Source organism: Polypterus senegalus, chromosome 18 (genome assembly GCF_016835505.1).
Source record: "Polypterus senegalus isolate Bchr_013 chromosome 18, ASM1683550v1, whole genome shotgun sequence".
Classification (NCBI taxonomy): domain Eukaryota; kingdom Metazoa; phylum Chordata; class Cladistia; order Polypteriformes; family Polypteridae; genus Polypterus; species Polypterus senegalus.
The window spans coordinates 16,945,289-16,966,153 of record NC_053171.1 but is presented as its reverse complement, the minus strand read 5'-3'; the positions used below and the strand labels follow the sequence as shown (position 1 = coordinate 16,966,153).

General features: G+C 35.5%; 1 protein-coding gene across 2 annotated transcripts in view; it reads left to right on the top strand.

Moving 5' to 3' along the window:
* The window catches only part of ubr1 (ubiquitin protein ligase E3 component n-recognin 1), a 110,670-nt gene that overhangs the window by 65,117 nt on the left and 24,688 nt on the right, over nt 1–20,865 (top strand). For both annotated transcript variants that reach the window (XM_039741291.1, XM_039741292.1), the window contains exons 22-33: nt 238–290; nt 1,522–1,624; nt 5,605–5,653; nt 6,154–6,308; nt 8,317–8,416; nt 10,258–10,358; nt 11,016–11,096; nt 12,388–12,569; nt 14,753–14,955; nt 15,340–15,433; nt 15,775–15,927; nt 18,471–18,571. In XM_039741291.1, coding sequence (XP_039597225.1) covers nt 238–290; nt 1,522–1,624; nt 5,605–5,653; nt 6,154–6,308; nt 8,317–8,416; nt 10,258–10,358; nt 11,016–11,096; nt 12,388–12,569; nt 14,753–14,955; nt 15,340–15,433; nt 15,775–15,927; nt 18,471–18,571 — 1,375 coding nt within the window. The remainder of the gene's footprint in view (nt 1–237; nt 291–1,521; nt 1,625–5,604; nt 5,654–6,153; nt 6,309–8,316; nt 8,417–10,257; nt 10,359–11,015; nt 11,097–12,387; nt 12,570–14,752; nt 14,956–15,339; nt 15,434–15,774; nt 15,928–18,470; nt 18,572–20,865) is intronic.

The window sequence follows — 20,865 nt, the reverse complement described above, 5'->3', positions numbered from 1 at the left end:
TTGATTTTACACTTTACAAATCAGATGAGTATATCCTGCCGGTTTGTGAATAATCATAGTCACGCACCTCTTTAACACTCATGAGCACAATGTGTACAAAGAATTATTTCTTCTTAGTACTGAACACTTTAAGATATGCCTTTGTTTGCTTAGTTAAGTTTTGCTATTCAGAAAACCTTTGCTTTGTAACTTTTATACACCATTGTAAAATATTAGTATCTTTTTTCACTAATACAGGAAAACAATGAAACTGGATTAGAAAATGTCATCCATCGAGTTGCCACATTCAAGTAAGCTTTGTTTTTCTTTTCTTCACTTGGGATGTATCAGAATACCAATGGAATTTTCAGGCTTGCTAGCAGTTCAGTGTAGCTAAAAGCCTTTATTTTAAAAATGTACTTGTTTCTTAATTAGATCTTCATTCCTGTATTTTATTGAAATCCTTATATAATTAAGTCAGTAGTTTTTCTATTGTTTGGAAGACTGGTATTTCATGTATTTTTGCATGAACCTTAAAACCTTTTTTTTGGCTACAGGTTTTAATATTTAATAGTCTGTTCCATTGTCTTATTGTACACTTCATTCTGTAGTGTTTGCTGACTTATTTGTACTCACATAGTGAAAATTAACAGAGAGGAGCTTGCACTTTAAGGTTATATAAACCTGAAGGTTTATCAGTATATAGTGACATAAATAACCTAGATGGCAAGATCAGTAAAGCTCATAAAACTTTTCTTTGTGCACATACAAAAGTTACATTTCTGTTGCATTTTTCTGAGACATTAAAACTAAACAGCAGCATGTTTAGGATGAGGCAGTATCTAAAAGTAGGAATTTTATGGTATAATTGGTTGCAGCCAAAATAGTTCTGTAGGACTAAATTGCTAACAGCAGTGTTTTTTAACATTTTTACTAACATGGCTTGGTCACCGCTACATCAATTTCAACATATTTGAACTAGAGGAATGAGTCATGCTGCTAACAACAGTTTCAAAATAAAGACACCTCATTATTGGGGGAATGTTCACAGCAGCTTTGTAACTCATTTAAACTGGACTTGTCCCACTTGTAAAATGCTTTCCTGTCACCCAGATCCAATTACACTATTATGTGAGCATGATATAGAGATACATTGACTTGGAGGGCATACATTTATCTTTTGCTCTAAAGTGTAAGTAAGCTAGAAATTTGAAGGAGGTACAAAGTATTCTTGCTTAATATTTCTAACGTAACCTATTTAATGACAGGATTCTCATATGAACATGAAATAAAATGTGATTGTGCATGATATGAAGCATCTTGATTGAGGATACAGCATGGCTGTTAAGTATTCTTGCAATCTTAAACAAGAAGAGAGTTCACATTTAAATATTATTTTTAATACAAAAAGCCTGATGCGGTTTTTTAATTTTAGTGATAAGTTTGTATGCAACAGTTCCTGTTCTACTTTATGGATTTACTGTGTCTATACAAAAACTTAATTTTTCTCTGCGAAATGCTAAATCGTTTTTCCTTGTTTAGGAAACCTGGGGTCTCTGGTCATGGTGTATATGAGCTGAAAAATGAATGTTTAAAGGATTTTAATCCTTACTTCTACCACTACTCCAAATCTCAGCATAGTAAGGTGAATACATTTTACAAAATCATTGAAATAGTATGAAAGGCACCTAAAATATTTGTGTAATCTATCTTGGATGAAATGTTCTTGGTGCATAGATGAATCTGAAATGTGGCAGATGACATGAATCTTAAGTCTGTCGTATCATGTGAGCAAAAACATTCTTGTAAATCATTTTGTGATTTTTTTTTTTTAAATCAACCTACCACTGTGAAAGTATGTTTCTTTTCAATGTCATTCCAGTGCACAAATGTATCAAGTCATTGAGAATGCAGTCACTGATTGCATAGTGAAGGTTGTAGACAGCCCCCAAACCATAGACACGGTAACACAGCACACATTTATATAAATAAAGAATATTTATTCCAGAAAGCACCTTTTCACAGACCTCTTTCCAGCAATGCACCACAATTATACAGTAGATTAACATCAAAGCACCAATTCTTCCTCCTGTCTACTACTGCCGAGTGTTGACTGCTGCTTTCCGGCTCTGACTCAACTGATTTGAAGCAGCAGACTCCTTTTATGTCAGGCCTAGGAATGCTTCCAGTGCCATGCCAAATCTCCTGGGAAGCTCTTCCAGGCCATAGAAAAAGTAGAGAGTTCCTCCCCGACAGCACCCTCTAACGATACCAAGGCACCCTGACAGGGCTGTATTTCCAAACTCCAACCCTCAAGCATCCCTGTGGGTGTCCCGACTGGGAATTAAAGTGTTCCGGGCTATCGCTGGTCCTTCCATTAATTTACACCGGCCAGGTACAAAGTTATTTATTTGTTCTGCCGGCCAGTCTGTCTGTGTCATCATGCTGGCCTCCTGTACAGGTAATAGCTTCTTCTCTTTTCTGGCCAGGATGTACATTCTCCTACAAGGTGCTGCAGAAATTATTCTGGCAATTTCACTTATTGATTTTCATCACGTGCACTTGCTCATCATAATACTAACATGCCCAGTATGGACCCTGTTATTGTTATCTTCCTTTCACCAATAATGGTTTAGGGATGAAGTGGCCCATGTTGTATAATTTGGTTTGCTTAAAATAGTAACTTCCACAGGCTATTTGCAGATTCAGCTGGCACATAAAATGCACGAAAATTATGAAATTTCAACAGGAAATGTATGTGGCTGAATGCATTGGAATCGTTGATGGCAGTAGCTGCAAATGTGTAGAGTACGTGTTTGGTGTGATAAGGATTATTTCATTTCTGAACATGGTGAAAACTGGAGTGAAAGAGCATGTGAATGGGAATCCTGGGGTTCAATTTTATGAATGTGCTGCAGTATATTCTGTGTGGCCAACATTTTGTCTGTTTGTTTTTAAGTTGTCAGAAGTAGTCTGCCTGAATAGCATCCATTGCTATTAGAAAGAGGAGAGCCTCTTCAACCACTGCCAGTGTGCAGCATCCACCTGAATGAAGTGATGGCAACCATTTTGCGTCAGTACTCTACCCACACGTTAGTTATTAGGTAGTGAAGAGGTGATAGAGATAGCTAGTGAGAGATGGGGGATGATTAGGAGACCAGAATTACAAGGCTATGGTGGGTAATTTAGCCAGCATATCAGAAAACCCCTTTCACTTTACGAAAGATACCCAGAGATCATTTATGACTATAGAGAGTCAGGTCCTTGGTTTTGTATCTCATTAGCTTATCTGCCATTTTTGTAGGGATTGAAAGCAAAACACCTCCCTGTAGTAACATAAGCAACAAGGAATTGAGTATCGCCTGTTGGTGTGATCTCAGTGATAATGTATACATTTCTAAGACTAAACTGATAAACTTAAAAAAGAAGACTTTCATAAAACAATGTGAAATTTTGTTCCCCATAACAGCATGTGGCCATAAAGTATCTTTTTCATGGCTTCCTTTTGAGTCAGCAAAGTTCTGTTTAAATAGGTTTGTGTAGCTGAAGTTTTGAGGCACTTGTCCAATGGCTATTAACTTTTATTTGTCTAGAGCATACATTAGTAATTCATGTACAACCAATATAATAGTAATGATAATAATAGAACCAATGGAGCACTCATCCATTACATTTCACCTGATTTTTCCTTTAGCCTGATACACAACTATGAATATCAGTGGTCGCAAACATTTTGCAAACCTTTCATGATCCAGGCCTGTAACCTGGGACTAACATTTTATGAACACCATTGATCTGCAATAGTCAATCAGAGACCTGGGATTAAATATAAGCATAGTCAAAACAAAATGCATGAAGATTAGCGAACAAGAAGAAATGAACAGATTAGGATATAAGGGTTAAGAGCTGGTAAGAGTAGAGAGAGATGTGCATTTTTTGAAAAATAAGATTGAGTAGAAGGTTAGAGAGAGGTGAAGAAGACATTAGGTTTGACATGAGCAGTGTTTACCAAGTTGGAAGCACAGAGACATCAAACTGTGTACAAATTTAAAAGTTTAGCAAACTAGTAGTAGGCTTGTATGGAGTTGAAAGCTGGACACTTGATCAGACTTCTCTTAATGGCTTGGCTCTGTTTGATCAAAGATGCTTGATCCGGATTTTGAGAATAAGGTGGTCAAGAACAATTAGTAACAAAGATTGCGAAGAAATGACTTAAGGAGAGCAAGAAGAAAAGAAGATTGATTCCAGTAGGAAGGAGAAGAGCAGAATGACCAAGAAAGAGTTGGAAAAATAAGGTGATAGAAGAAACAAGAGGAAGAAACCTGGAGGAAGTGGGACAGGATAGAGAGAAGTGAAGGAAGCTTTACAACAGGTGGGGATGCAAAAAAATACAAAAGAATAGACTCGCCATGTGAGTGCATATTAATACGTTTTAGTAAATACCTTGCCTTAGCTTTATTAAATATAACCTTGGTCACAAACAATTTGTTTCAGAGTGTCTGTTTATGCTTTTGAAAGGCCATGTCATATTACACGAGTTTCCTGGCAATTTTCAGTCATACGCTTTATTTACACCATCTTAGTGATTTGGAGGCAGTTGGCGGTGTGCTTCCATAAAGCTTGTCATGTAATGTGATATGCCCAGCGACTTGCTCCAATTACTCCATGAGTCACGCCGACAAAATCAAACCTGTTTGATTATGTGTTCAGTCATAAGGGTTGGCTTGTGTACATGAAAACTGACAACCAATGAATGCTGTTCCGGAAGTACAATGCATATAATGCAGTGATGAGGAGTAAGAAACATGGGTGTTTCGAACTTTGCATACAAAAGCAAGGGCTGTGTGTCTGATGCCTCATGTTTTACTCACCACAACAAAACATAAAAAAGGTCTAAGATTGCTGCTGAACTTGTCGTACCTGTTAACCCTAAGTATACCACTGACTCTTGTCATTTTTTCACAAAAAAAGTGGAAAGTTGCCGCATAGTTGTTTGACATGGCAAATGATTTTCAGTCATGTAAATTGACATGGTCCTCTGATGTGATCAGCAACTACATCTGGCATATCTGACATACCCAATGATTAGAAGACATGTGACATCGGCTTTAAGCATAACTGTTTTTCTACAACTTGGTTTGAGTGCTGTGTAGGATCTTGCCGATTTATCTTAACTTTAAATGAAGGTTATGGTTGGTTGATTGGTGACACAGTGTTTGCCACTGCTGTCCAAAACACCAGGAGCCTTGGTCTGAATTTCAGTTCACGTGTAATTTGAATGAAGTCCTTGTGTCTTTGTGGAATTATCTGTTGATACTCTTGTTTTCTACCACATTCTAAAATTTGCATATTATGTTTATAGGCAGTTTATTCGCCTTAAATTATGCTCTGTAATGGATTCATGCAGGTTTCGTTGCTGCACCAAACCTAATGTTGCTTGGATAAACTACAGCGCCCTGTGACCTCAAAAATGGATTTAGTGGGTTCAGTAAATGAAAGGATAGGTAAACAATTTGTTTTAAGTGTCACATGCTAAAGTCTTAAACATCATTCCATGGGCAAGGAAGTTTAGCCAAAGAGCAAGATGAAATACAATCTTTTGTAACTAATTGTTTTACATTTAAGGCTGAAGATGCACAGAAGAGGAGATGGAAAATGGAGAACAGTGATAAAGGTAAAATGAAAAAAAAAATCATAGTTCAAAATTGTTGAGTGTTTATAAAAAATAAACAACTTTGGCACTATTGGCTAGAGATGTACTTTAAAAATTGTAGTGTCTCAAATCTTCTGCTTGTTTGAAATGTAGAGTGCAGAGGAATGCTTTTTAACTTTTGCGTTATTCTTGGAATTTTACAGATTTTTTTGATAAATTCAAGAACAAGTTAATTTATCACTCTGTCACACAAGTCAGTTACTCATGTATACTGATATCTGCATATTTAGTGTTTATATTTTTGCTTGTGCTAAATATTTTACTTTTTATTAAGTTACATTGAAAAGAATTTCTATTTTTGCCAAATTCAGTAAGTGAAATAAACAACTCTTGAATATGCAATTTTATAGCTGTTTTAGAACCCTGGTAACTACTTACTACAGTATTTAGTGGCACTCAGTGGTGCTTTTAGAACAGTAACTTTTTTATGGTCTTTTTTTTTTTTTTCCTCCATTCCTTAGCTCTTCCACCCCCAGTTCCACCTAGGTTCTGTCCTGCTTTTGTTAATATTGTCAATGTTTTGAGCTGTGATGTTTTACTGCATTTGCTAAAATTCGTGCTGCAGAAACCAGGAGAAAGCACAGGGAAGATGTGGACAGAAGCCATGATTCAGATGGTATGACTTAAAAATTATGTCTTTTTACAAATGTTGACACCTGCATCCCCAAATTCTACAGATGGTATAGAGCAATATTATATGGGTTACAAAAATAAAACATTCTCCCTTAAATTCCCTTCTTCCTCATTTTTTAGTCTGTCATCTTTGGGGGTAAGACCTTTTTACATTGTTATTCACCAATACCAATACCACTTTTTCCTTTATTTTTTTGCTGTCTCTTTTTTTTTTTTTTTTTTTTTCCCCCCATATCTTTACCCAGTCATCCTCTGCCTTCCTTTCTTCATGACATAAGCACTATTGACTTTCTCCTTTCATATAACTTGCATACCGATCCAGTATTTTTTCTAAAATTGGCTTTGTCTAACTCAGTGAAATATGGTACATCTTACTGGCCTTTGTCATCCCTTTCCTTTTTAACTTTATCACATGTGCTAGGTTCGTTGATGACCGCTTTGTTTACACGTGCAGGTTGTTTCAAGTATTTTTCAAGTTAATTCTTAGTCCAGTGTTAAGAATGCTGTAGAAGTGTGAGGTCAAGAGCATAAAATGTGATTGCCAATTCAATCATAAAAGATGCATGAAGATGTATACAAGTCTATGACTAGCTTGGTCATGTCGTAAGTAGGGCATCTGTCTATTACAGGATCCTTTCATTAACACATCCATACTCTCTTAATTCAGGACAGTTTAGAGTAACTAGCAAGCTTAACATTTGTGTTTGTGATTTTGGAGAAAAATCCATGCACAGAACATGTTAGTTGTACACAGATCATGATCGAAAGACGATTGTGCTGATGCAAACTGAACTAGAGCCTTTTTTATCCGGAAATGTGTTCATTGTTTTCTTACTATTTTTTTTTCAGAAAACATCCCATAATCCCATTTCATAACAGGAGTGATGTACCTTGGTCGTAAATTTCTGTTGTGGGTTGCATGCGAGTTAGATGAAAAAGTGCAATTCTTGTCTCATTTTAGGACTAATCATTTCCACTTAAGATAGACAGTGAGTCTTTGTTTTAACAATAGATTTTTTTATGAAATTCACTCATGCATTTCAGTTTAACTCATGCACAGTAACTCTGATTTAAAGTAGTGCAAGATCTATCTACTACATTGTTGGCTTATCAGTTTACTTATTCTCTGATTGCTCATTTTTCAAAGGAAGTCCTCATCTGTTTAGTGATTGTGTGCTTTGAAACATACACCTCTTGGAATCATGAAGAAGGCAACAATTTCCAAACCTTCTCTTGCTTATTGGCGCTCTACCATTTTTTTGTTGGCTTAAAGTAAGAGGGTGGGGAGTATGGCTTATAAATGACACTGTCATATTTTTGGGCTTTTTAATGGCAGTTTATCACTAGTTTTGTGCGAAATGTCAGTAATTTTAATTAAACATTTGCTGTCATTCTCTGGTGGAGGATCAAGGGTGGCCGCCATGCTTACTTGCTTTTGCTTAACTCTATTTGTGACCAATAAGAATTGCTACATTTTCACACATTTCGATGTGTCTCATGTTTGTATCGGTATTTAACAGCTGTAATTAATTTAGAAAAAAGAAAACAATGTTTCTTTTCCATAAACATATAACAAACTATTTTGCAGGCAATATGATAGAGGGAAAATTATGGGTTTTGAAATATAGTAACATGCTGCTGTTTTTGTTTTGTTTTTTGTTTGTTTCAGACTGCAGACATTAACTTTAATCTGTATTTACCACTTCTTGATAGATGATTGGTTGAGAAACAGTATGTTTTGCTTGAGTAATTCTTAACAGAGTTGGAAATACAGGTTTTGAACTTTTAAACAGATGTTTAAGGTACAAGCACAAAAGAATGACTGTGCTTTAGGTTGCTAAAAAATTCTTTCCTTTCTATAAGAGTGACTTGGGATAAAATGAAGAAATATGGGGGCTTGTTAAGTTTAAATACCTCTTAGTTGGTAAGCATGACTCTTATTATTTTTTTTTTTTCTTCTGTCGAAAATATTTATTTATTTTTTTAAACAGGCTCTTCACTTAATTGCACTAGGATTGTTAGAGGAAAAGCAGCAGCTAGAAACAAGTCCTGAACAGGAAGTGGCCTTTAACTTCAGCCTTAAAGCAAGGAGTAAGTTTTACTGCTGTCTCTGATGTATCTTCCCGTTTAGTTCACTTTCTCATCTTCTCTTTACATATAAGCTATTGTATAATTGTGCTGTTCGTAGTGTATAGAAAAATACAACTTGTTACTGTTGATGATATTTAAGAATTAAATTTAGAGTGTTTTAAATGAGAAATTTTTATAGTTCTTAAAATAAGTCTATTTTGGAGAATGTGTTCTAAGATTTACTTAATTGGCCATATTTAGACTTGAAAGAAACAAAGAGTAAAGTGTGATTTAGGGATATTTCATGTTTTATGAAGTGAAAATGCATAGGTGGTTCTATCTGTACTCTTTTGTATGTATTATTAATCTTGAAGGAGTGTTTGGATATTGACAATGTAGAGTAGAAATAGAAATACCACCAAAGTTAGAGTAATGACAAGTTAGCCTGAGTGTAAGACAGTTTTTTTTTTCTTTTTTTTTGAGGCACAGTCGAATACAAGGAAGACACTTGAACAGCTGCATTTATAACAAAAAAAAAACAGTGAAAGGGCCATTGCAAATTTTAACTGGAACTATGCTGTATTAAAAAAAAATAAATGGTGATTTTAAAATTATTTATGTAAAAATAGTAAATTTATATCTTTAAAGTATTGATGTCAGATTGTTATCTTCAAGTATAAATCACAAGTAAATATAGATGTGTAGTGTTATTGTTCCTGTTTTTCAGTGTTGTTGGATTATTTTAATACTGCATTTTGCTTATTGTGAAGGAAGAATGCAGTACTGAGTTCCAGTGTTTTGAAATGATAGGTCAAGGATTGACCTGAACAGTTGCCAGGTTGTCATTAGCAACCAGGTTGATGAAACTGGCTAGCAAGTCTTAGCCTCTAGTTGCCTTCGATGACAACTATTTTAGTGAGGCACTAGTTTTCAGCAGTGGATCAGAACTGGACAGTTTTTGCATATTAAGTGTAATCAGCAGATAACTTGCCAATCTTGCCAATAAAATTTATTAAAGTAAAATGTAAACTTGCACATGCATATTGCACTTCATGGCTTTCATTTATGTGGTTAAAACAAGTTAAAAAGAAATAGTGTAATAGGCGACCACGCAAAGATGTATGATCCTGTGGAGCATGTAAGAATAATGTTAAGTTTCCTTTAGCTCTGTGATAACATCCCCGCGTGATAATCCGAGAGACCTGAGTATTAATCCAGCTAAGTGACTTGAGAGGCTGAAAATCCCATAGAGCCTATGGCCTCTAAAATGTGGCTGCTGCGTGGAAGTCTGTTAAAGTGTGTGAAGCTGACCGAAGCACTAATTACAACTTACTACAGTGAAAAAGAAACTATGATGGAACTGAAGTGAAGTCGTTTGGTGCTACAAATTTCACGAAAGATTTAAAATTGCATCACACTGATAAAAAAGATAATGAATAATAAACAAAAATGTTGTGCAAAGCATAATTTGTGATGTTATTCAATTACAAAGTAATAAGATAAAATAGGTTAAGTGGAGAAACTATGAATCTTCATGCATTCAAAAGAGAACATCAATAATGTGGTTAAAAATTAATATGGTAGACTTTTTGCATTATTTTTCTCTGTAATTCATAAATTGAAGATACAGAATATTTCAGTATTTTATTTTTGCAGCATGTATAGTTGAATTCATGGCAGGGGTTCTGATATTTGAGATGTACCATCTGTTAGAATGTAAAAAGAATGCATTTTGCTAGTATATGTATTCCAACAAATGGGACACTGCAAGTCCAGTATTGCCACTGCATTAGAGATTCTTATGCCAGATGATATATCCATATTTTTGGAAATCTGGTATGATGTCTGGTTTTCTTTTACAGGAGAAAGTGATCATTGCAAATCCCTTCTGTGTCTTGTGGAGAACCTAAAAGCTGTCCCTGCCTTAGAGGCACAGAAGGACATGATTACGTGGACTTTACAGGTCAGATCAGGTTTAATTTCCCTGCCTTCTTTTTTGTGCAGCGTTCTGTTTCCACGTTTGTCAGGCTTATCTATTTTTTAAATCTGTGATATTTATAATTCAAGCTCAATTTTATTGACATATTTATGCTGTACTATGAGATTCTAATTTGTTTGTCTCTTTCAGACTAGTATTACAGTAACAACTGAAGACCATGCTTAAAGAACATATAAATACAATGATACAATAAACATGCAGTACTGCACAAAAGCATTAGGACACACCTAGTTTTAAAATAATGTTCTTTTTTGGACAGCAGTTGTTACCATTTTATACCTTTTAGAATAAATATAAATAAACTTGAGGATTCATTGGATCAATATAACAAAGTCTTGTGTTTTTAAAATAGTGTAACATTTTTGCTACATTTGTAATGTAAAACTGAATCAATTCATGTTGGTACTGCTGTGTAATCCAGTACTGTTTTGGATTATTTCTTTTTTTTTTTTTAATTGAATAGTGCTTAGTAAAGGCCATTTCACATGACATGATGTTGTCATGTGATTTTCCGTCACAAACTTAATTTACATAAACATAGCCAATCAAGAACAGTTGACATTTCCACCTATATAACTTCAGCAAGTCATTCACTCATTGCTTTTTGTTTTCCTTTCACAGATGTTTGAAACTGTGAAATGTCTCCATGAGAAATCTTGCTTTCCTGTTACAGTTAGATGTGATGTATCTAAATCGGATGACGTAAGAAAGTTTTCTTCAATTTGACATATTAAATTGATCTTTTTGTATTGTATAATAACATATCGTTGTACCTCAGCCTTTTCTTGTATTGCTAAGGTTGTATTATATTGTGTACTGTAGCTCCTATAGAATTATTTTGTTAGCTTGATAAAAAACATATAATTAATTGCACTCTGAAAGATAAACATCATTTGAATATTTACATCTTCACATTTTCTTTTCAAATTTGAGGTGACCGGGGAAAAAAACCTACTATTTTTGTACATATTTTATCAATGAAATTCCACTTACATATCAGGCCTAACATTGTTATTCATGATGGCAAGGCTACATAGTAAAGAACAGTTTCCATTTAGTAATTAATTTGTCCATATTTCAACCATATTTAAACCATTTCAGGTGTTGGAATCTGTATCAGTAACCCTGGGTTCAGACTGGGAGGCAACCTTAAATGGAGCACTAGTTTATCACAATTTTCATACACATCCTTGTTTGTGCACACAGTGTCAGTATAAGGGTCCCAATTCCCTTTACATGTATCTTTAAGATGTGAACTTATACAGACATGGAGTAAACCTGTAAACTCATTCTAGACCTTGACTTGGCCATGTGTCAAGCTACGAGACACTGGCATATATGTTGCCATGATATATTTTCCCGAATGCTGTGGCATATCATTGGGCAACAAATAAGCATTTGGTAAATGAAGTAAATTAATATTTTTTGTGATGATGAAAAAGATTGACTTACTAATGAATGATCACAGAAGATTTGCACTTTACCTTTATTTTCATTGCTGATAATTAAGTGCAACACTTTCCCCCCCTTTTTTTTTAATGGTTAATGTATTTATTATTAACGCTTTAATTCATGTCGGTGGATTAATTAGCATTATTATTGCATTGTGGTTAGGTATGAAAAAGAGAGATTATTTCAAATCTAGGAAATGTCTGTCCTGCAGTGGACACACTGTGAGACTGTTGAAATACATTCAGATATTTGTTTTGTGTGTCATGTAGCACCTATTAAAGTTAAACTATAGCAAATGTTTATATGTAGGCTTGGTTATTGAATTTTCCGATTAGGAATCCATAGTTAAAACACAATAATTTTTTGTACAGTAACTTTTTGTGTTATAATGCATTTTTTTCGTAATGAAAAATGTTAATGCTACCTTAATATAAAATTACATTTATAGGTTTTCAGGTTGTAAATTAGTTCTTGCCTCTGTGCAGTTAAATGTATTCTGTCAGCAATCAAGGTTTTTCATTTTCTTTTTGTTGGGATGCAGAACTCTCAGGAGAAGGAGAAATCTGAAAGGAAGAGAAAGGCAGAAGCAGCCAAGCTTCATCGTCAGAAAATTATGGCCCAAATGTCTGCTATGCAGAAAAACTTTATTGAAACACATAAAATGCTTTATGATAGGACCCCTGAATCACAGGGTTTAGAAGAATCTCTGGACCCTGATGACAAGTAAGTAATGCTTTGTTCTTTTTTTTTTTTTTATTCTTAATTAAAAATGATTTATACAAGTACATAAAGTTACTTGGCACATCTGCCACCTTTTCACTAAAAATTATAAGGTTTCTGTCTTGTTTCTATTTTTTTTTTTTTTTTAAAATGCATGAAATTTGTTGGCTTTGGATGTTTCTTGTTCCTTTATGTAAAACCTGTGATGACTTGTTAGTGACATGGTGGTCAGCCTGTATCATCATACTAATAAAGGCCATTATTTGTGACATTATACTCCATGCTGATTCTAAGTTTGTATTTTTTTTATTATTATTACAGTTTTGTTCAATTTGCGATCTGTTTTTTTGGGGCAAATTTTTCAATCAATTTTTTTACCCACTTTTACCAAACAGATTTCTGTCAAACTTTGCATGCTGATCTCGGGTGACAATGCAATATTTCAACAGTTTTGATTAGAGATCTGTATGTTAATTGTCAGATTTAAATTTCTCATTTCCTCATACTTTTAGAGATTACATATATATACCGGTACTGCTTTTAGCCAACACACACATATATGAAAAATTAGTTGTGTTGGTGAAGTGGTTAGCACATTGGATTTTTGATTAAACGGTAACGATCAATTTAGACAAATTAATTAAAAAATGATTAATCAATATTGAAGTTTCATCAGATTACTTCAATATGACAATTAAGCAGCATTGGGTCAAGTGGTTAGGGTGTTGGGCGTTCAATTAAATGGCCGAAAGTTTGAGACCAATGTACACAAACTTTTAATTAATTTTTCATCATTTATATACATATCTGGCGAAATACTCTTTTCAGTGATTTAGTGATATTGGCACAGTGGATAAAGTAGTGGGCTTTTCTAAGTACAATTAAAGGTTTGATTCTCCAATAGACAAAACACACATTTCCAGTCCTTCACATGTGTAAGGTTTCACAGTGATTTTCTGAAATGAGAACTAAACAAGCACTTCACTAAAATGTCATAGGTAACTCTGTTGCTAATGTCAAGTCAGTTTTTTGTAACGTGCTGAGGACAGTGTGGCATTAGGGTGGCTAAGAATGTATATAAAAAAGAATTTTAAGTGCAATGATTTTAATCAAAAATACACTAAAAGGTAAAAATTTTTGTACAAAGATTTTGTTGCTCATATGTGACTAAAAATAAAATTGTGGAGTGCCCATAAAAGAATTTATTTAATTTGATTAAAATGCATACAGTAGATTCCTTAAATTATTCCAAACAAGTAACTCTTAACAATTTGAAAATTTCTCCAATTACAACCTTTATCCTACATACTTTAATCAAGTTTTATATGATGTCATTTTCTTTCCATAGTTAAGCTGGTTAGAAATTTCACTTTAATGAATCTATGCATTTTAATTGAATTAAATTTATTATAGCCACAATAACTAGGCCACAGTGGGCAATTTAGCCTGCATATCGGATTACTCCCTACTCTTTACAAAGGATGCCCAGTTATCTTTTATGACCACAGACAGCAAGAACCTCGGTTTTACATCTCATTTGAATGACAGCGCTATTATTACAGCACATTGTCCCTGTCACTGCAATGGGACATTGGGATCTACATTCAGACCACGAGCTAAGCACCCCTTGCAGGCCTCACCAACATCTCTTACAGCAGCACCCCAAGCTTTTACTAGATGATCTTCAATCCATGTACAGGCTGGGCCCAAACATGGTTCGCTTCATGTGGATGATCTGTTTGAAGTACATGCTGTTACTGTATGGAATAAGTATACTGCACAACTACTAACTGCCATCAGCCCAAACTCAGTATTTAACTTGAATTAAAAATATAATAGAAGTAGGTATATACTGTGTGTGTATGTATGCATACATATACATATATATATATATATATATATATATATATATATATATATATATATATATATATATATATATATATATATATATATATATATATATATATATATAGTTCTGAGAAAAAAAATAAAACAGAACTCAGTCTTCTATGTGGTTAAGGATTAAACATCTGTACCTTTTATGTGTAAGCAACACCATCTGAAGATGCCTGAATGGAATTGTCTATATACTTATAATTCGGGTGGGGGAACAGGTTCAGGTAGTGAAAGAATGCATGAAATTTGCACCGGCATTTGTTACTTTGTTAAAATCTCTCTTGCAGCTCTCCAACTGTCCTGGGTGATTCTCGAGTAGCCTTAGGTCCTAAACGGGGTACTGGGATAGTAGAAAGGGAAGTCCTCACATGCATCTTGTGTCAGGAAGAGCAGGAGGTCCGAGCAGAAGGATCAGCTATGGTTTTGACTGCATGTGTTCAGAGATCTGCAGTGCTGACACAGTGCAGGGGCAGAATCCCTTTAAACACAGGTAATAATGTATTTGCACAATATCTATCTATCTAGTTCAGTCTCTGTTCATGTTTTGTGAAAATTATGATTTTCCCACATCCTTGAGACTTGCATGATTGATTAATTGATGGCTGTAAATTGGCCTGATATGCTTGTGTGGGAGTGTGTGTCTGGGTGTATATAAGGTTGTCCTCTTTGGTGAGCTGATGTCTTGCCCTGAGTTGGTTCATTTCTTCTGCCCAATTTTTCCAAGTTAAAGCCTAGTTCTAGGTGAGAATGTAATAGAAAGAGTTTTTGGATATGGATGTGTCATTCCTTTTGAAAGTCAATGATATATACAGTATAGCAAGATTATTTTATAACAAGCAAGTTTTATTAATTGTGCTATATTTTTTCCAACTAGACTCCTATGATCCTTTGTTTATGCACCCTGATCTATCCTGTGGTACACACACAGGAAGCTGTGGCCATGTGATGCACGCTTATTGTTGGCAAAAGTAAGTAATAGTAGTTAGATATTTATCAGCTTTTCAGTGTCCTTACAGCGGTCTTGCCAAAATTATATAAAACACTAATCACTGGATTTACTTACTGTTGTATGTCTGAGGTTGTTTAGGTAGGGATTAAAACTGAAAGTGAAGTTAATATACTGAACAGGACTACATTTTTAGTACAAAGCAAAGACTATGTGGTAATAAATTACATTTCTGTTTATAATAAGACAATATTGCCTAGGAGTATGTTTTTTTTTTAAAGTACTGATAATGTATCCATTCTATTCTGTAGAATAATAGAAATAGTTTGATTACCAACAAGTGGTTTACTTTCTTTCCTCAAGGTATTTTGAAGCTGAACAGACTACAACCAGAAGCCGTCTCCATGCTGAACTGATCTTTGATCTAAAAAATGGAGAGTACTTGTGTCCACTTTGCAAGTCACTTTGCAATACAGTTATTCCTCTTATTCCTATGGAGCCGTGCAAGTTTAACTAGTAGGTACTTCACTGCAGTATTCTTGTGTGTATGTATATATGTACTTTGTGTGTGTATTTAGGTATATAATATGTATATAATATCCTGATTGGCCACAACATTAAGGCCAGGTTTATACTTCACGTGACATGTGCTCCTGCAGACACTTCTGCTACGCAAGCGGTGTACTGTTTATACTTGCGCACGTACTTTACGTAAATCTGGAAGATTCCACAAGGTGGCAGTGCGAGATATCATTACGGTGAGAAAATTTTCATCTTCCCTGTGTTTTGAATTGCCTGAAACATCCAATAAATTCCGAGGACACCTTGCCACTATATCTTTAAAAAGGTTGAATGTTTAATGATTACAGTAATCCCTCGCTATATCGTGCTTTGACTTTCGCGGTTTCACTCTATCGCGGATTTTAAATGTAAGCACTTCTAAATATATATCACAGATTTTTCGCTGGTTCGCGGATTTCTGCAGACAGTGGGTCTTTTAATTTATGCTACACGCTTCCTCAGTTTGTTTGCCCTGTTGATTTCATACAAGGGACGCTATTGGCGGATGGCTTAGAAGCTACCCAATCAGAGCATGTATTACATATTAACTAAAACTCCTCAATGCTATAAGATATGCATCCCTCGGGAGCTTGATTGTTTGCTTGTCTCTGCCTCTCTCTCACCCTCTTTGACATTCTCTGCGCCTGACGGAGGAGCTGTTTGCTTAAAAGATACTGACGCTCCTCTAAAAAAATGCCGCTTTATTGCGGTGCTCAGCATATTTAAAAGCACACGTATTGATTTTTTGATTGTTGCTTTAATCTCGCTCTCTCTCTCTGACGTTCTCTGCGCCTGATGGAGCAGATGTGAGCAGAGGGGCTGTTTGCTTAGAAGATACTGACGCTCCTCTAAAAAATGCCGGCAAACTTAAAAGCACACGTATTGATTTTTTGATTGTTTGCTTTTCTTTGCGAGCGCTCTCCCTCTGAAATTCTCTGCTCCTGAAGAGAAGATGATCTATTTGCATTCTTTTAATTGTGAGAAAGAACTGTCATCTCTGTCTTGTCATGGAGGACAGTTAAAACTTTTGACTAAAGGGTGTTATTTCATGTCTAGAGGGCTCTAATAATGTTAACAGTGTGGGAGAGTTTATAAGGGCTTAAAATATATAAAAATAACTACACAAACATATGGTTTTTACTTCGCGGATTTTCGTCTATCGCGGGGGGTTCTGGAACGCAACCCCCGCGATCGAGGAGGGATTACTGTACATCCATCAATCCAGGGTTGCGCCCATTCCAGCATGCATCGGAAGCGAGTCAGAAACGATCCCTGCATCAGCTAATCGCAAGGGGAATACAAGCATACACATACACTAGCTTCATTTTAACATCACCAAATCCCAAACCTGCATGTCCTTGGAAGGAAATCAGAACTCGCTGTGAAAACCCACCAGGAAAATGAGCAAACTCCAGGCAGGGAACACCAAAGACGCTACCACTTTGCCACCGACATGTGTAATTATTAACATTATTCATTATTTAAATGTTAACAACTTTTATGTAAAATGTAATATACATATTTAAATGCATTTCATCAGAAAAGTGATATCAAGTGTAAATCTAAGGATTTTAAATGTGCAGAGAGCTAGAACACCATAAATTTAATGTGTTCTTTGTGGCAATTGCTGCTTGCTGCTGCTGCCGCCGCCAGTTCAGGGGGAAGCTCCAGAAGAACATAGTGATTAACAACTGGGTCGATTTTAAAATGATGTTTATGACGGTCTACTTTAATGAATAAAGTAAACTATGAGATTTAATCACAAAATAGATCTTTTCACTTTGTCCCTAATTTTTTTCTCTCTGTGGTTAAATTATGCTGCCATACAATTTGTTGCTGTTGTGAAGGTCCAAAAAAAAAAAAAAGAGAGACCTTTAAAATGTATCGCATCGCTATGATGGGGTATGTGCGACCCTTAAATATAAAAGCACCACAAATGCATTTGTCTGTCAGCATTTTGCTTCACCACAGAAGCATTCATTAAACATTGAAGCACGCATATTGATCCTGTAGGATCTGCAAAGTGGCTTGCTGTCTGTCACATGTTGATAGTAAACACTCTGACGTCACGTTCCAACTTGAACACACTGCTCCCCCCGATTTTGCTCACGCACCCCGTTAATTTCTGAGGCATGCTCAGAGGACACGTAAATGAACGCTGAGAATGTGTGGCAGCCATGATGCGTTCTGAGCCTGAAGTATAAACTAGCTCTAAAACCACCAACCTAATACTGTATAGGGTTTCTCAACAGAACATTCCCCAGCGTATCACACTGCCTCCACTGAGTTGACTTCTTCTCATAGTGCATCTTGCTTCCATCTGTCTCCTTAGGTGTCTTATGTATTGTAACACTGTATTCATTTTGTTTTGCTATTTCCAGGGTTCATTCAAAACTGTGTCATAATTTATTTTTGGAAAATACCTTGTTACAAAAGGTTCTGCACATTCTGCTAAATAAAGTAAAACATTTTAATTTAAATTAATGCTTATCTTACAGTGAGAATGCAGAGTTAGTTGGCCAGATGCTGTCCATTTCAAGGTGGTTGGATATGGTCTTGGCTAGAATAAAAGGCTTGCAGGCAACAGGACAAGTTCAAGGTTAGTTATCTCGAAAGGTTACTTCACAGTGTCATTACAATGCTGCCTTGCGCGTTTCTTGAGAAACATATCCTTCTTCAATATTCTGATTGTTTCAAGTTTTTTGTTTCCATATTACTGTGTAAAGTCCCAGTATAGACAGTTGTTTTTAATAAAGCCTCTTTTGCACCAATGAGTAATTCTGTATTTTTGATTTTACATTGCTAATATTTTCAACTGTAGTAAATTGCAGAAGAATTGGGAAAGTATACTAGTTATTTAATATATTTAAAATTCTCCTTCGATGTTATAGAAGTATAGATAATCCTTGTCATTGTACACGTAATAACTTGGTTGATTGTGTTTCTTCAGGAAACCTTGCGTTAGTGAACACTATAGTTTTTGTAAGGCTTATCAGTGGCGATACTTGTATGTGCATCCATGTCCATCTAAATAAATTCAGAATTTTTTGAATAAAAGGAGGTAAGCTAAAAACATCGTTGAGGTAGTCACAAAATTCAGAAATGGGCATTATTGCAAATGATGTATTACATACAGGTGCTGGTCATAAAATTAGAATATCATGACAAAGTTGATTTATTTCAGTAATTCCATTCAAAAAGTGAAACTTGTATATTAGATTCATTCATTACACACAGACTGATGTATTTCAAATTTTTATTTCTTTTAATTTTGATGATTATAACTGACAACTAATGAAAGTCCCAAATTCAGTATCTCAGAAAATTAGAATATTGTGAAAAGGTTCAATATTGAAGACACCTGGTGCCACACTCTAATCAGCTAATTAACTCAAAAAACCTGCAAAAGCCTTTAAATGGTCTCTCAGTCTAGTTCTGTAGGCTACACAATCACGGGGAAGACTGCTGACTTGACAGTTGTCCAAAAGACGACCATTAACACCTTGCACAAGGAGGGCAAGACACAAAAGGTCATTGCTAAAGAGGCTGGCTGTTCACAGAGCTCTGTGTCCAAGCACATTAACAGAGAGGTGAAGGAAAGGACAAGATGTGTTAGAAAAAAATGTATAAGCAATAGGGATAACCGCTTGTACCCTGGAGAGGATTGTGAAACAAAACCCATTGAAAACTGTGGGGGAGATTCACAAAGAGTGGACTGAAGCTGGAGTCAGTGCTTCAAGAACCACCACGCACAGACGTATGCAAGACATGGGTTTCAGCTGTCGCATTCCTTGTGTCAAGCCACTCTTGAGCAAGAGAAAGCGTCAGAAGTGTCTCGCCTGGGCTAAAGACAAAAAGGACTGGCCTGCTGCTGTGTGGTCCAAAGTTATGTTCTCTGATGAAAGTAAATTTTGCATTTCCTTTGGAAATCAAGGTCCCAGAGTCTGGAGGAAGAGAGGAGAGGCACAGAATCCACATTGCTTGAGGTCCAGTGTAAAGTTTCCACTGTCATTGATGGTTTGGGGTGCCTTGTCATCTGCTGGTGTTGGTCCATTGTGTTTTCTGAGGTCTAAGGTCAACGCAGCCATCTGGAGATGCAGATTTCATTTTCCAGCAGGACCTGGCATCTGCACACAGTGCCAAAGCTACCAATACCTGGTTTAAGGACCATGGTATCCCTGTTCTTGATTGGCCAGCAAACTCGCCTGACCTTAACCCCATAGAAAATCTATGAGGTATTGTGAAGAGGAAGATGCAATACACCAGACCCAACAATTCAGAAGAGCTGAAGGCCACTATCAGAGCAACATGGGCTCTCATAACACCTGAGCAGTGCCACAGACTGATCAACTCCATGCCATGCCGCATTGCTGCAGTAATCCAGGCCAAAGGATGCCCAACTAAATATTGAGTGCTGTACATGCTCATACTTTTCATGTTCATGCCTTTCAGTTGGCCAACATTTTTAAAAATCCTTTTTTTGCATTGGTCTTAATTGATATTCTAATTTTCCGAGATACTGAATTTGGAAATTTAATTAGTTGTCGGTTATAATCATCAAAATTAAAAGAAATAAACATTAGAAATACATCAGTCTGTGTGTAATGAATGAATCTAATATACAAGTTTCACTTTTTGAATGGAATTACTGAAATAAATCAACTTTGTCATGATATTCTAATTTTATGACCGGCACCTGTATTTTGCTACAGGTCTCATAATCTGTCTTTCTTTAATATATAAGATATTATAGGCTGTTTTTAATAGGGTTCAACAGGGAATCTTTCTAGCCCTGATTAACAACTATAAAATGGGAGCTAACCCTGGTCTGAGTGCTAGTCAGTAGTGATTTAGGGTGAAAATAATATTTTTGAACAAATCTAAAGAATGATA